At 40.0% G+C, this 17,571-nt stretch overlaps 1 protein-coding gene across 2 annotated transcripts in view; it reads right to left on the reverse strand.

Moving 5' to 3' along the window:
- Positions 1-17,571, reverse strand: part of FIG4 (FIG4 phosphoinositide 5-phosphatase) — a 137,864-nt gene that overhangs the window by 54,018 nt on the left and 66,275 nt on the right. For both annotated transcript variants that reach the window (XM_058658983.1, XM_058659029.1), the window contains 3 exons: positions 14,889-15,055; positions 9,770-9,908; positions 304-362 (listed from right to left, as the gene is read on the reverse strand). In XM_058658983.1, the coding sequence (XP_058514966.1) occupies positions 304-362; positions 9,770-9,908; positions 14,889-15,055 (365 nt within the window). The remainder of the gene's footprint in view (positions 1-303; positions 363-9,769; positions 9,909-14,888; positions 15,056-17,571) is intronic.

A 17,571-nucleotide genomic window follows, 5' to 3' on the forward strand; every position in this document is an offset into this window, starting at 1 on the left:
AACATGCTCTAAATATATCAACTAAATAACTAAAATACACATCTAGAAAACACATACCTAATAATTACAAAACATGATGCAAACTTTGGTCTACTTGGATTAAAAATGTATAATATAATCTTTGTAGTTTAAGAAGCGAGGGAATGTAACAATCTCCTATATATTAAAATAGCACCATACACTGAGTAGTCATTCATTTCTTTGTAATAAAATATTCTATGCAAAAGATTTCTGCTTCAAGTTCAGTTAGGTATAGGTCCAAAATATCTTAGCATAAAAATCTAAAGAGAAATAGTTACCTACCTTCATCATAAGGCAATGGTAAATGCTTTATTACTTCTGGCGTCCACCAGTAAGTATAACTACAAAATTAAAAAAAAAAAAATAAGGATAAGACACACCAAACAAAAATGCTGGTTTTCTATAATTCAATGGGCAAAAATGAGTTGTTTGATCTGCAGTGATATGTTGTCTCCTACTTCAGAATTTTTTTCTAACATGTTTGCCAAGTTTTTGACGCAGTAGGTCTTCTGCACACTCACTCCCTCCCTATACCCTTTCTAGTTTCAATTCTGTCACAGGCCTGCATTTATGTCATGATGGTCTGTGGCTAGTTACTGTCAGATCAAAAGGATTTAGATACACAATTTGAGCTTCTCTAATCTAGAAATCTAAAATCCTAAATGTTTCAAAATCCAGAATTTTTTGACCATCATAATAATACCCTCAAAGCTTCAAGAGTGATCACTTAGCCTAGCAATTAAGATACACCTGCCTGCCATGGTGGAGTGCCTGGGTTCAATTCCTAGCTCCAGCTTCCGAGTGCAGTTCTTACTAATGGGGACCCTGGGAGGCAACAGTGACAGCTCAGGTTTAATCAGGTCTCTGCAACCCACGACCCACATGGGAGATTTGGATAGAGCCCTTGTCCACTCCAGACCTTCCAAAGCATTTGGGATGAACAGGGCATGAGGGATAAATAATAATGTTCTCTCTCTCTTTTCCCCCTTTCCCTCTTCTTCATCCTCCTCCCTTCCTTCCCTCCCTTCCTCTTCTCTAACAAGCAAAGACAAGAAGACAGTTCCAGATGTGGAGGCATTTCAGATTCCTGGATGAATACATAAAATTGCAAAGTCTATGTAAATATTCTCAAATTCCCTCCAAAAAAAACCCAAACAAAATCTGAGACCCTTTTTACTAAGGGACCCTCAAGGTGTCCTAAGCCAACTCTAGAAGCTGCCGCTTACTTCTCTCAAGGACTGTGCCTGTTGTCTAGGCTACCAGAGGAACACTTGGACCTTGACCCAAGTCCTGCCACCTGAAGTCCCACTCATGCAGCAAGTTGAGAGTTATAGGACATTCTGTACTCTGCCCTATGTGCACACCGCCGCATGCACACTCAGAGAGTTGAACAAAATCACTCAGGGATAGACCAGATAGCCCTAGTGAGTAATTCCCCTGAGAAAACATATACGCTGTTCATCTTCACCTGTAAATTTCACTACATTGCAGAGGCTAGTAAAGTCAAGAATTTCAACTACCTGGATTTCTGCCAGAAGACTCATTTGCCATAAGCAAAGAATCTGAAAGAAGTTTGACTGCTTTCTCTCCAAATGCTGGATTTAAATCTAAATCCAATTCTGATGAAATGGATATTTAGAAGTAGGAGGGAAGTACTATATTAAGGCTCATAAGAGCTAGCAGGGAGAACAATGGAAAATGGAGTATTAAAATGCTTTCAAATAAAGCAGATTTCCAAGAGTTTAGAAAATGCTAAAAACAAGACAATATCAGCGAAGGCTTTCTTAAAAAAAAAAAAAAAAAAAAAAGAGAGAGAGAGAGAATGTTTGAGTCATAATCTTGTCCAGTTCCTGATGAGGAGGAAATGTGGGGCCATCCAAATGAAATGGTCAATATCAGGAGTTCTCCCAGGTTGCTTCGAGCAAATTACAAACTAAGGATGAGCACAAAGGAACATGGAGCCTGGCACACTGCCAGTGTGGAGCATGCTCTCATCATAGGAAGGGCTGGTGATATGGTATCTCAGACTGAAGTTTGGCTTCAGAGCAGAACTTCTCCTAGTTCAATGCACAGGTCACTTGCACAGCTTGAGACAATGAGGCCTATTGGGATTTTGCATTTAACCCCATCTTAGTTCAGGCTTCAGGAAGGCCTGATTGTAGAACAGGCCGCAGTCTGTCCGGTAGGTGACCTCACCTTACTGATGAAAACCAGGTTCTTTAACTCTCACATGGTTCTTTATGGGAACAAGATCAGGATGGAGGCAAGCCTCCCTCTGGGCAGGGATTGATGTTTGGAATGCTGCCATGTAGGCCTGGTTGCCATAAAGACCATGAAGTCAGGAAATCACAGGCCTGTGTTCATGACGGGTCGCTTACATAGCACCAGACTGACCAGCAACTAGGACAGCAACTGAAACACTTGATCAATGAACACACTTGCTAATAATTGCTGTTGTAATCTGCAAGTAATCTCAGACCCTAAGAGTTACATCATGCTTGATTTGTAACTCTTGGTTACAAATAGTCAGAGGGTTGCTCTGGACTGTTGTGCCTAGCAGTGCCAAGAGTCCACCCTGGTTCCTGCTGTTTCCTCATCTTGTGTTATTCATTCTTAATTCTTCCTATTTCTAGTTAAGTCTTTCAGTGCCCATTTCTTAACCTTACAAGACTGCTGTGTGCTGACAGGTGACAGAGCCCAAGTCATTTGATGGGTCCCAAGATTCTGTATTCATGACAAAAATGGCTAATGCCAGAGGGGCTGGCCCTCAAACTGCTTTTTCAATTGCAAGGTTTTAAGGCAGAGTTGGGGAACCATTCTTTGCCAGCGGCCATCAGATATTTATAACATCCATCTGTGGGCTATACAAAGTCACCAACTTAGAAATCCTACTAGGGAGTCTACTGAAGCTCAAGTCCCATGTGCAGTTTCCTTGGCAGGACCAGATCAATCACTTTGCAGGCCTGATATGGCTTTTGGGTTGGATATTCCCTATCCCTGCTTTAGAGGATGAAAAAGAACAGGGAAAGGATAAATTCCCCACTTACAAAGTCATTTGGCATTTATTAAGTACTTGCTCTGTGTCAGGCATGGCTCAGTATTAGAAGCACTGTAGAGGAAATAATGAGAACATAGAGCTACTGACTTCCAGTATTGTCATTATCTTCACCAAAAATGAGAACTAAAACACACTCACTCACACACACACACATAGAAAAGAGGGAACTATGTACAACCTGAGACAGAAAAAGCAATAGTGCATCTCTAAAAGCACTGAAGTGTCCTAGTGCCGCTGAGATAATCATCTTGAAGGACTAATGAAGAAGGGAACATAAGGTGGAAATGGGCAAATGCAGTATGATGCTCTATGGTGAGAGGGTGACAGATCTCCAAAAACCATCCATGAATGAGCGGGCGTGTCAATCCCAGCCTGATTACAGAATGAAGCAGCGATAGTAACAGGCTGTGAATGACCTAATGAGATGACTGGCGAGTTCTAGGAAATCACATACATTCACTAAAACAAACCTCACACCAGCCTAAAATCGTTTTCTTTTTTTTTTATATTTATTTATTTATTTTTTCCTTCTTTCTTTTTTTATTATTATTTAACTTCATTAATTACATTGTATTATGTGACACAGTTACATAGATACTTGGGTTCTCCCACCCCTGCCCAAACCCTCCCACCATGGTGGATGATAAGAGAATCAAACTGTCAAGTGGAGGGAAGGAAAAAGATATGAGCTAATTGTTTCAGAGGAAGGTGTGCACTTGTGTGTGAAACTCCCACTCTGGTGACCCAAGCCTGATGGAAGAGGAAAAGTAGAGAAGCTGCCAGTTGCAAAAACATATGTGAAGGTTAGCAAATCAACCCACATTTGTGAAAAAGGGACTGTGGGTGGGGCAAGAGTGTCACCACGCCAACTTAAGAGTTGTTTAAACAATGCCATGCACAAAGCAATGTTCGATTGGGGAGCTTTCTGATCGTTTACCACAACAGGGCTCTCCATCTCCCCTGGTCTACTCAACATTTTTCATCTAGAACTTGTATTAGGAAAGATGGCCAATGATTAACTTTGAGGAATATGTGGAATTACAAAAATTAGTTAATAAAAATATTAAAATATGAATATTTGTTTCTAGCGCAGTCATAACATAAGTGAGCAGAAAAAAAAACTGTATATATTCAACATCACAGCAGGACATGGTTAAAAAGAAAAAGGACAGGAATCTCAGAGAGTTCATACAGCAAGGTTAGTAACGGTCCCAGCTGTCCCAGAACAGCTGGCACAGATGACAGCAACCTCTGTCCACTGTGGGACCGAGAAATGGACACACTGATGTCAATTAGAATATCCACACAGATGAAAGCATTTGACTTGGGTGGGGGAGTCTTGAAACCATGGTCTATGAAGAACAGCAGAAAAAGAAAACTAAGATTGAATCTGGAGAATAGCTTCTAAGAATGCATGACCCTGTCTTCCAATACTTCAAACACTATCACACAAAGAAGGAAATCACGTCTATAAGATCCAGACAGACTGAACTAGGATTAACAGAAGACAAGAAAGCACATCTCAGCATGAAGTGAGGGAGAACTGTGTCATGAATTGTCCCCAAACAACCCCCTCCTCAAGGGGACATGCTCCCGCAGACAAACCACAACTCATCAAGCAGAAGTCAGACGCCAGGGGACAGAAAGAGAACTCAGATCTGACAATAAGCAAGGCCAAGCCAGAGCAAATGATATAATCAATGCTTACTAGCTAGAAACATGGTGGTGACATTATCGACACTGGCTCAGTAAATGACAGCATAGATGATACAAACCATGCTAGTCGAACTCAGGACAAGGCTCCAATTAGGGCCCTTAGACAGATGAATAAATGTGAGACTTCAGATGGTAGAGTTACTTCAAGAAGACCCAGTATGGATAAACTCTTGGGACAGTAAGGTTTAGTGCCCCTTCTTATACTACCAAAAAACAATAATAATTCAGTGTAAATCATCAGTAAACACAGTACAACATATAGGCTGGCCAGCAAGTCTGAAAATACAAATATTCAATACATTGTTTAGCATTATTATAGTATAATAAGAGATAAACTCTAAGTTTCTAAATCTTGTGAGCATCCTGAATGATTGTTAGTGAACATTTAAAACTGATTAATGCAATCTCTGTAGAGAATAATAACAACAGTCCTAACATCTAATAGATTTGTTTTGTGCTAAGCATTTCTATGACTTGGTTCCTGGAGGAACTGACAAATTATTCTATTTTACTGATGTGGAATCAGAATTAGCTAAGTTCAATGATTTGCCCAAAGTCAGTGAGCTGTTAACTAGAGTTGTGGCTCCTACAGCAAGGCTTCTTTGCGCTGTGTTTATTCTGTGCAGGGCCCAGCGTGAAGTTGTCCCCATGCAGCTCTCACTGAAGCCTGCAAATGACCCTGTGGGATCTGGGAGAGAGTCATCCCTTTTTCAGAGATTAAAAATGAGATGCTGAGTGAGAAGACTTCACACATGTGCAGAATGCCCACTCAATTCTCTCAGAACCCCAGTGCCCATTCTCTGCCTCTGGCTAATGTCCTGTTCCTGCCTCTGGCTAATCTGTTCATTTCTTTTGAGAATTGCTAGGTCGGAATGACTTGGAGCAGCAGGGGAGTGGGGGAAAAGGGCTGACACAAGAAAGTCCCAAATACAATACTGAAAATGTATCTTCTGGGATTTACAAATTTTGTTCATGAACAGCATTAACGAAGCACACTGTAAGATGATCTTTGGAGTCTGGCTATTCTAGAGGAGGGAAAAAAATAAAAACAGGAAACTAAACCAACAGAGTGAGCCATAGTGTTTGATAAAACTTTATATTCATGAGTACGCTTATAGCTGGTTTTGTGCTAAATTACCTGAATAATCTCAGACAAGATGATCTCTTTTGTTCCTTGGTTTCCATGCTTAGAAAATGGGAGGTCAGGCCAGCTTCCTTTTATTTCCACTTACAGGTTCAGAACTGCCTGCCTTAGTTATGTAACTCAGGGTAAGCAAGTGGTCTGATTTGTGTTCGTAAAATATAGCTGATTTTTGCATAGAAAGCCATGCCTTCACTGTTCAGAAGCATATCTTAATACCTTAAGATTTAAAAATCTTAGAAAATAAATTTGTTTAGAAAATAAATCACGTTTACATAAAAACAACTGCCATCAGTAAAGCTACAAATAGGTATTTGTAGGTATCTCACATCACACATTAGTTCCAAGTTTCTTCTCAGTAAAAATTCATTTGTCATTTGTTCATAATAAGCTTAACAAAAACCATTACTGCTTCATTTATAGGGAAAGTAAGCTTAAGCATTAAGTTGGTTATCCCAGTAACATACTGGTAAGAATACTGGCAAAACCTAAAAACTCTGAGACTTGCCTAATGTTTTAAATTCCCCTGAGCCAATGCAGGATTCGGTAATAGCTACGACATCAGTACTCGGTAATTCAGGGGTTGTCTGTGATCTGCCCACACAATTAGCACAGACTAATGCTGACTCCTATAGTGCCTGGAAGGCATTGTTGGACAGAACAACAGCCACACTAAACTGAGACTGCAAGAGAAGAGTTTTATAGGAGAGTCTGATGTTAACAGCCTTTAAGCAGACTGGACTCCAAAGTCACACATGTGAAAAAATTTGCCCATGTGCCTCCTGAGTAAAATAATCATAAAGAATCTTTTCGTTAAACCTTCCCAACGACTCTGCACGGTGTGTCCTGCAGATGAGGAAAATGAGGCTTAGAAAAGTCTGGCATGAATTCAAAGTCACACCACCGCAGAGATTCCACTGAAATCTACCACCCCCTAGGCCCACCCTGAAGCCATCACATTAAAGTGCTTCAGATAACTGTTCATTTCTTTTGAGAATGTCAATACCAATTTCACTGTAACCTGCAATGGCCTGTCTCTAGAGGATGGGTAGCTAGGTGGCAGCTGAGGAAAACACTCCAGCAATTGTCCACAGAAATACCGATTGGAACAGCTACTCACATACTAAACCACCTTCACAAGAACTAGGGAAGCCCAGTGGGCAACCACAGCACCTGTTTCTTAGTGTCACAAATAAACACACCCTGAAGAAGGCAGGCAGGATGGAGTGGCCCTCCCTCAAATCCAAGCTGCCCAGCCTACAGAGGGAGGCCTCCTTCTTGAGGAAGGGAGATGAAATTAAGTTCAGATCTCAGACTTGATGCCTAGCAATCCCAAACAGGGGCACAAGCATCAGCAATGGCCACAGCAGGTACCTGGAGATCACATCTGAGACCATTGAGGTTCCCAAGGCTTGAAAACTTGGGGGAAACCGAGCTCAGGGTCTGCCTCAGTAGCTATGCGGCAACCTCCACAAACCCTGGGCAGACAGTAGAATAAGACTCCAGTCCTTGGGGAGCAGAGGAGGAAGGTGAGCACGAGGCTTGGCCTTGGAGCTCAGGGTTGGACCTACTATAGCAGACTCAGTTCTAGATGAAATACACAGGCACCTGTCCCCAGGCGGCTGCTTGGAGATGGAGCCTATGGCCTGCCCCAGCAACAGCTGGCAACCAAACCTGCTCTTTGGAAGGACTGCTGAAAAATAATAGACAATTAGAATAAACCCAGGCATCTATATCCAGCTGATCTGGAACAAAGGTGTTACAAACATACATTGGAGAAAGAACAGTCTTTTCAATAAGTGAGGAAGGGAAATCAGCTATCTGTATGAAACTAGATCCCTATTTCTCTCCACATACACACACAAAAAAAGAATCAACTAAAAATGGAAGATTTCATTATAATACCTAAAGCTATGAAACAACTAAAAAATGACATAAAGGAAATGCTTTAGTAATATGGAATGAACAAGTATTTTGGGGGGTAGGATCCCTAATACACAGAGAAAAAAAGCAGGGTCCATTGTAATGGCTCATTGGCTGAATCCTCGCCTTGCAAGAGTTGGGATCCCATATGGGCTCATGTCCAAATTGCTCCACTTCCCATCTAGCTCCCTGCTTATGGCCTGGGAAAACAGTAGAGAATGGCCCAAACCCTGGGGACCTCACACCTGCATGGGAGACCGAGAAGAAGCTCCTGACCCCTGGCTTTGGATCAGCTCAGTTCCAGCTGTTACAGCCATTTGGGGAGTAAATCAATGGATGGAAAATCTTTCTCTCTGTATATCTGATCTGCCTCTCTAGTAGAAATAAATACATCTTTTTAAAAAATGAAAGAAGGAAATGCAAAAATAAATAAATGGGACTTTACAAACTGAAAAGAAACAGAAACAACACACTCACAATAATAATAATATTTAAAAGTGAGCAATAGACTTAAACAGACTTTTTCAAAAGACATACAATTGGCAAACAGGTACATGAAAGCAATACTCAGCATCACACATCATTAGGAAGATATGACTGGAAACAACAATGAGATATCACCTCATACCAGCACTAATGACTACTCTTCCAAAGACAAAATATGACAATGTTGGCAAGGTTGTGGGGAAAATGAACCCCTGCAAGAATTTTTGGTGGGAATGTAGATTAGTACCGTCACCGTGGAAAACAGCATCGTGATATCTCAAAAAAAATGAAAATAGAAGCATCGCATGAACCAGCAATTTCACCCCTTGGTAGATATCCAAGGGAAATGAAATCCATCTGGCAAAGAGTACAGATGCACTCCTCTATTAACTGGGCCACTATTCACAATAGCTAAGGAATGGAAACTAAGAGTCTATCAACCAATGAATGATAGAGAAAATGTGGCCCATAGACACAACGGAATATTATGTCACGAAGAGAAAGGGGGAAGCCCTGTCGTTTACGACAACATAGATAGAACTGGAGATCATTACATTATTTCAAATAAGCCAGACACAGGGGGAAAAAAAAACAGCAGCATAAGATTTCATTCACAGATGAGATGTCAAAATGTTCATCTCAAAGAAATTGACAGTCCAATGATGGTTGCCTGAGTCTGGGGAGAGAGGGAGAGCGGCCTGGAAAAAGGTCAATGGGTACTATGTCACAGTTAAATCAGAAAAAGAAGTCCTGATATTCTAGTCTATGAGGATGACTACAAATGACAATAACATACACAACTCAAAGAGATGACTTTGTAGAAATATTTTCACCACAGAAAGGTGGCATGTTTGAGAAAACAGATAATCTTTTCCTGATTTGAACATTAGACAATATCAACATATTTTGAGATATCATATGGTACCCCACTGACATGTACAATTTTATGCATCCATTGAATATTAAAAACTCCTGCATTGGGAAATGATTCTAGAAAGCTAAACTGAGAGGTAAGAATGATGGCAATAGCTAATTGCCACCAGGAGCACTGCTCGGTTTTCTGCCTTTAACTGTATCAATGACAACTGAGTTCTCCTAGAAGAAAATAAATCAGAATTACAAAGAAATTGCTGTTTACACGCTGCACTTGAGAAACTAGAGACAGACTCCTTGAATATTATTAGGTTTTTAAGAAACTGTCAAAAATGATGGCTTGCTTAAGTGGAGCTATAACATATGTTCAAGTATGAAGTTCTGAGATGGAGGGGAAAATACAAAACACAAAGTTAACCACAATTTCCCCAGCCTATTATCAGCATATACACATCACTCCTCCAGAAGCAAACATGCAGGCAAAGAGCCTGCTCTAGTCTGATTACTTCTCAAAAGAACACCAACTCTGAGATTATATAATAAAGAAATACCTTCTTCTTGTCGGCAAAAGTCTCATGGTATTTTTGTGATGCAAATAAAAATCTGTTGGGAGTTCCCAGAGATGAGGTTTCCCTTCAGTAGGATGGAAAACTCCCAGGAAAAGATTAATGGAATCCTGTCTATCAGCATCTATAAAGCAAAAATATACAACACAGAACAGAGTTCTCAGGGGATAGTAGTACAACTACGAATTCACAGGACACATCTCTGGAAATAAAAATAGTATTTATAATACATATTTACATATGTATAACTTATATGCATAAATATATCATCAAAAATTACCAGGATATTAAGCAAAGTCAAAATCTTATTTCAGAGGTTCCCTTTCCTTTCATATGCTTCATAATAAAAAGGAGAGCAAACTGTGTGGATTTTCAGATACAGTTAAATATCTTTAAGAAATTCTATCATAACTTTAGACCATGATTTTTATTTCTAAAATCAAAACAAGTCTTCCTTTGCCTCTTGACTTAGAGTAAATACAAATTCATTTTGTGCACAGATAAGCAGGGATATCAGAAACAAATAAAATACTGCCAAGGCTATCCATGCTGAGTTGAACGACCTTAACCAAGGCAGGTGCACAGTCTCCACTTTTCTTCCTTGAAAAGACATTGTTGGTTCTCTGGCTGACAATGAAGGCAGAAAGAGCTCATGAGTAACAGCCTCGCTCTAATTATTCAGCCATTCTAAAATTGTCTTTCCTAACTATACTAGAAAGTAATAAGATTGGCTTTTTCTTCTTTCTTTGCCTGCCTCTATTCTATTAAAAATAACAACCAGGGCCTGGCGCGGTACTCTAGTGGCTGAATCCTCGCCTTGCAAGCTCTGGGACACCATATGGGTGCCAGTTCGTGTCCAGGCTGCTCCACTTCCCATCCAGCTCCCTGCTTGTGGCCTGGGAAGACAGTGGAGGTTAGCACAAAGCCTTGGGACCATACCCCTGCATGGAAGACCCAGAGGAGGTTCCTGGCTCCTGGCTTTAGATCAGCTCAGCTCCATCACTGCAGCCACTTGGGGAATGAATCAGTGGATGGAAGCTCTTTCTGTCTCTTCTTATCTCTGTATATCTGCCTTTTGAATAGAAAATATGTAAATAAAAGTAATAACCAGCGGCCAGCCCAATGGCTTAATTGGCTAATCATTCTCCTAAAACAACCAGCATCACACATGGGTGCTAGTTAGTGTCCCAGCTGCTCCATTTCCCATCCGGCTCCTTGCTTGTGGCCTAGGAAAGCAGTAGAGGATGGCTGAAAGCTTTGGGAACCTGCATCCACAGGAGAGACCTAAAAGAAGCTCGTGGCTTTGGATCGGCTCAGCTCCAGCTGTTTAGCCATTTGGGGAGTAAACCAGCAAATGGAAGATCTTTCTGTCTCTCCTTCTCTCTGCAAATCTGCCGTTCCAATAAAATAAATAAATCTTTAAAAACAATAATAACCAGCACTGGAGTGGTATCACAAAACACTTTCTCCGTTTCATACTTTCTCCTCCTCCATATCCTTCATTTATCCACTCATTTTCTTCTTTCCGTTCTTGTCTCAGAGTCCTGCAGACTTAAGTTTGTGGCCGACATCCAAATAGAAACACTAATCTCCTTTGTGAAATGAGCATAGGGCTAAGAAGACGACACAGGGAAAAAGACTGCTTTTGGAACACAAGAGAATTTATCTTAAAATCAATTTTCCCCCCAACAGCTCTGGTGAACACAAAGACACTTGAAATCAGCAATATTGTTCTCTTTACATTATTTGCTCATTTCAGCAAAGGCAAATGAATGTATTATGACACATCAAACATGTATTTCAGTTGTTAGTATTTTGACAGAAAGCATTGCATTAAAATAGCACTTACCTTTCAAGCTAAAGTAATACACAAAAGGGGTATGTCTGCACGGTAAATATAGTTAGGCCTTTTTTCCTGCTTCTTGAGAGGAAACATCAAGTATGAAATAATGCAGACATTACTGCACCAGTTTTCTCCCTCTTTCCACAATATAAAAGAAACACACTGTTGTTACTATAATTACATCTTCCATGCTTTTTAAATAGTTTTAATGGCATTTAATAATCTATCCCAAGTAATGGCTCAAAATAACTTCACACTATTGAACGAAGCTTTCTGCTTTTTTTTTTTTTTGAGCCATGTTTTTAAAGACTTTCTTTCAGCCTTTCACCCTAATACAGGCTTCCTTTCATTTTTAGCAAATATGATAAAGTCTTAAGTTGTGAGAAACAAAACTTTCCAAAGAATATTCCTCCAAAGGAACATAAAGAAGACATCTTGAATGTGCTGCTACTGTAACGTAAGCTGTATCTATGGAAGCTTATGGTCCGTTTGTGCTGTAAAACTGGCTACAAGGAGCCTGAGAATTTGCTCCTGGTGATTGTTGACAACAAATAAAATGCTTATTCCTCTGGGCCAGAGCTGTGCACCAGCAGGTTAGGGTGCTGCTTGCAGCGCCGGCTACTATATGGGCACCAGTGCAAGTCCTAGCTGCTTCAGATCGACCAGTTACCAGCTAACGTGTATGGGAAGGCAGTAGAGAATGGCCCAAGTTCTTGGGCTCCTGCATGGCTGTGGGAGGTGCAGAAACTGTTCTAGCCACTTTATTCATAAAATAACTCCTCTCGTGGTTATTCTTTGGCTTGTGTATAATTTTTCCTTTCCATTATGTGAAATGTTACTTTCTCAGGACCATCTTTACATTTCAATGTGACTCCTTTCTTTTTAAATCACTTACAGCTATACTTTCATTCTCTGTGTCCTTGTTAGAAAGTACATTGCTTTGTCCTAGAGTATCAAAAATGACCTCCATTACATGGACCACGATGACAGGAGAAGGGTAGGATAGTAGATGGATGTCCTTCTTGGGACAGCAGTTCTAGACCTTGTTCACCAGGACACACACTCAGAGGGATGGTACCTGCTAGCATGTGGCATGTAATTCCAGCCCTTGTCTCCTCCACCACTCTTGTAGGCTGAATTACATCTCCCAAAAAGACACACAAAAATGTGTGTTTAATCTGGAGTTCTTATGAATGTGGCCTTCTTGGGAAACAGGGTTTCTGGAGATCCATCTGAGTAAGTTCCAGTGGAGTATGACAGGTCCTTCAGTTTTTTGTCTTTAATTTCTTTTTTTTCTTTTGATACAGTTTACTTAGTGCTGGGGCCTCCCTTCTCCTCACCCAAGTTCCCTCCCCTCCCTTCTGTTCTCTCCTCCAGTCTCACAATGGGTGTCTTTCACAAATTTTCCCAAGCCCATTTGCTGCCGCTGGAGTGTCTCCCAACCATGTTCCAACATGTCAGTCATTTTGTTGTGAGTTCATTCTTGTATCCCAGGACCCTAATGAAGGTACAATGAAGACTAGATCCTTGTTATTTATGGGCAGTAGCAATAACAGTGATAAAAGGGACACTGATCATCTCAGGTAATTATAAACAATCAGTCTCTTATGGATGGTTGATCAATGAATTACATCACAAGCTCTTATTACAAAAGGTATAGGTAAGTATAAAGTGACATAAGGTAAGATTCATATGTAATATCCCTAGATTTGATATCATATTATTTTATATTAGAGCAAACATGATATTTGCAGGTCCTTAATTTAATGTGATTGGTAACCTCATGCTAGAGGATGGGAGTCAAGGAGAGAAGAGAATACCATGAAGAGTGGGCACAAGGAGAGGCTACCATGTGAAGACAGAGGCACAGGGTCAAGCACTCAAGCTACATGCCAAGCAGTGCCACAGTCTGCCAGCAGGCACCCAAAGCTAAGACAAAGCAAGTAAGGCCTCTCTCCTCTCTGGCTTTCTGAGGGACACTGTGATTCCAGAGGTTAGCCTCCAGGCCCGAGGAACAACACATTCCAGTTAATTTATAGCAACAGCTGCTGTTCTTTTGTTATTGCATCCTTGAAAACTGATGCAGATTCCCTGTGTGTATGTTTGGCAGGGAGGGGAATGTGCTTTGCTTCTTCATGACAAAATGATGAGCTGTCACCCCGTAATGAGAATACATTATATAAGACTTTATCTTGGGCTCTTCCCCATGCCAGCAGTGAAGAAGTGAGTTGCTGTGAGTCTTACAGCAACAAGGAGCTGAATTCCATCAATAAACACGTGAACTGGAGGTGGATCCTCCCCCAGCCAAGCCCCACAAGCAAATGATTGACATCTTAACTGCAGCATTGTAAGACAATTCTGACCCACAGCAACAGTGTGCTGTTTGAAGCTGCTAACAGCAAAGAAAACAGCACAGACCTGGAAAACACTGTAAGCTGACTTTTCTGTGGATGCTTCCAAGCTTCCCTCGGGGGGCGGGAGGGTTTCTCGCAGTTTCCTTGAAATGGGCACCTGCATGTTCTTCATCAGGCAGTTGCTTGCAACTCCTTCCTTAGCTTCTTAGCCATGCAGCGTTTACCTCTTGATTCTCATTGCCACATTTGTTTCTCAAGGGACTTACTGGCCAGAACCATGTTAACCCCATGCTGGTATCCTCCTCCAAGAGACCCACATATGATTATCAGAAAACACTCAAGGATGTCCACACCAACCAGCTCAACCAGCAGACAGTGCAGAGCATCACAGCGCTGGGCTCAACCCATCCCTCTACTTTGGATTTGCTACAATGGCAAGACCCCACAGCAAATGCATCCAGGGTCCTGCTGAAGTCCTCTTTTTTTCGGAAGGTGGGTGGCAGTCAATGCAGGCAATAGTTCTCTCTTAATCTATTAACCTTCTCTGAAGACTTTATACTTGAATCCTATTTTTTAAAAAACTAATAGTTCAAACAAATGTTATCTATATATTATAAGCAGAGATATAAGACAGCAGCCAAGGAACCAAAGCAAGTAACATAATGTGAAAACTTCAGGATGGATGCCATAATGCAAAAACATCCTGTTTAAATGCACAAAAAGTTTACTCATTCATTTACAGACCAAATACTTATCAAGCACCTTCTAAGTGATAGAACCTGCTATATTTAAAGTTTTCAAATGTTTATTTTCATTTAGCCAGACAGCTAAATGAATATCACACACACATAAGGAGAAGGCATCACATGGAGGTAGGTCATAGAAATGCTTGTAACTTCAGAATTACCTGAAAAAGCATTGCTGTAATACCGAGACAGGGTCTGCATGATGTCTTTTGAATGCTGTGTCCACGGTGCAATCTTTCTGTAGGTTTTGACACGATGAACAAGTTGAGACCCACCGTACTGAAGGGACAGAGTGTCACCATGATCTTCATAGAGTTCTTCAAATAACCTAAGCAAAAGAAAAACATATGATTGCACATCTTGAAGATAACACCAACACAAAATGCATTGTTTTTCAACATGGTATTCCAGAAGCATCACAGCAACCTCTAAATTTGAAGCAGGGGCAGCATAAACCTAACCCACCAAAGACAGATCAAACTGTTTCTACCCAACTTTAAAAGACTTTATTAAAACAACAATCGCTTTTTCTTTTTTTACATAAAACTGTTTTTAAGACTCTAAAATTTATCAGAAGCCCCAAAACAACAGAATAGTCAGAGTGATCTTGCAAAAACAAAACAAAAAAAAAAGAGGAAATAAAGTTGGAGACCTCATAGTATCCGACTTCTAAGGATACTACAAAACTATAGTAATTAAAATAACATAGCATAGTCATAAAAAAATCAACACAAAGATCAATGGTGTAGAATAAAGACCCCAGAATTTAATGCAAATATATACAACCATCTAATTTTTGGCAAAGGTGCCAAGAACATACATGATAGAAAGGACAATTTCTTTTAATAAATGGTGCTAGAAAAATTGGATACAAAAATGAAAAAAAAAACATAGAAAGTAGGTCCCAACCTTTTAACGTATACAAAAATCTAGCCAAGATTGATTAAAGCCTAAACATGTGAACTGAAAATATGAAATTGCTAGATTAAAAAGTAGGGAAAGTACTTAAAGACATTAGTATAAACAATATTTAGGATAAGACCTCAAAAGCAGAGACAACACAAGCAAAACTAGATAAATAGAATTACATCAAACTCAGAGGCTTCTGCACAGCAAAGGAAACAATAAAATGAAGAGACATCCAACAGAATAGTAAAAATATTTCCAAGCTAGCTAATAAAGGATTAATATCTAGCCTACATAAGGAATTAAAACCCCAAAACAAAAAGACAACCAATCCAGCAGCAAAATGGGCAAAAGACTCAAACAGACAATTCTCAAATGAAGAAACGCAATTGGTCAAGAAACACAATGAAAAACATGCTCATATCACTAGCCATTGGAGAAATGTAAATCAAAACTATGGTAAGATACCACTTTACTCCTGTTGTAATGGCTTTTATGTAAAACACAGAGAGTAACAAATGCTAGCAAGAATATGGAAAAAGCACATTTAGGTTAGGAATGTAAATTAAGACAGCTCCCATGGAAAACAGGATAGATTTCTTAAAAAAAACAAAATCCTAGAAACAGAATTGCCATATTAATCCAGCAATCTCACTACTTGATGAGATACTTTCATAACACAAGAAATCACTGTATTCTGCCATGTTTATAGTAGCAGTATTCACAACAGCCAATACATGGACTCAACCAATGTATCTATTATGAGATGAATGAATAAAGAATATATGGTACAAATGTAAACAACTGAATACTATTCAGCCATTAAAAAAAAAGAATGAAATCGTGTTATTAGCAACAAAATAGATACAACTGGAAGACATCTTGTTAAATGAAATAAGCCAGACATAGGAAAATACTGCATGTTCTCCTTTGTGGAAACCAAAAAAAAAAAAAAAAAAACCAACAACCACAAAACTCAAATCTGAACACGAAATGCTACTTACTGGAGGCTGGGAGAGTAGGTTGGGGGATTGGTGGAGGGAATTTAGACAATGGTACCAAATAACACTTAGGTTGGAGGAGTAAGTTCCATGGCATAATTGAGTGACCACAGCTCACAACAGTGTATTACATAGTTCATGAGTAAATGGAAAAGCAGAGCTCTATGGAGCAAGTAGCATCAGGGAAGCAGAAACGTGGATTGCCCTGATTTGATCTGTATGCAATATAAATGTATTGAAATGCAGCACCATGGCCCATACATATGTGTAATTATTGCCAACTTTTACACATTTTAAATTAAAAATCTAAAATAGAAAAAAGAAAAATGAGGCTTCTAAATTTCTGTATCCTGACAGATCAATCCACCTCTCATGACAGAATGTTGTTCTCTCTGAAATGTCTTTGAAACAGGATGTGTCCCTCCCCAACGTAGGGTCTGAGTTGACTTGGGCTGCTTTTATAAAACATTACAGAATGGTATGGGGAGGGGTTGGGGGAATCCCAGAGCCTATGAAACTGTGTCACATAATGCAATGGAATTAACTACAAAAAAAAATTACAAACTGGGCAGCACACAAACCACACACCTGCATTGCTCACGGATCTGGAAGCTTGAAGTCTAAGTCAGTTCCTTATCAGATTCTGTCTCCCTCCCAGTTTGTACATGGTAACTCTCGTGGTATCTTTCTATGACGGAAGGGGCTAGCTCCCTGTGACTCTTCAATAAAAGATAAAAGTTCTTCCCTCGAATTCAACCATTGTCCAAATACCTCACTTCCAAGTATCATTATTTCAGGGGTCAGGATTTCAATGCAGGAATCTGCAGGAGACACAGCCATTCTGTCCACAGCAGACAGACAGATCATGCCCATGGTCTTTCATAGAATAGGTAAGTGATTGAAACTTGTATTTCCTCAAGTGCCTATTGATATTTTC

This window comes from Ochotona princeps, chromosome 1 (genome assembly GCF_030435755.1).
Source record: "Ochotona princeps isolate mOchPri1 chromosome 1, mOchPri1.hap1, whole genome shotgun sequence".
In the NCBI taxonomy this organism is placed as follows: domain Eukaryota; kingdom Metazoa; phylum Chordata; class Mammalia; order Lagomorpha; family Ochotonidae; genus Ochotona; species Ochotona princeps.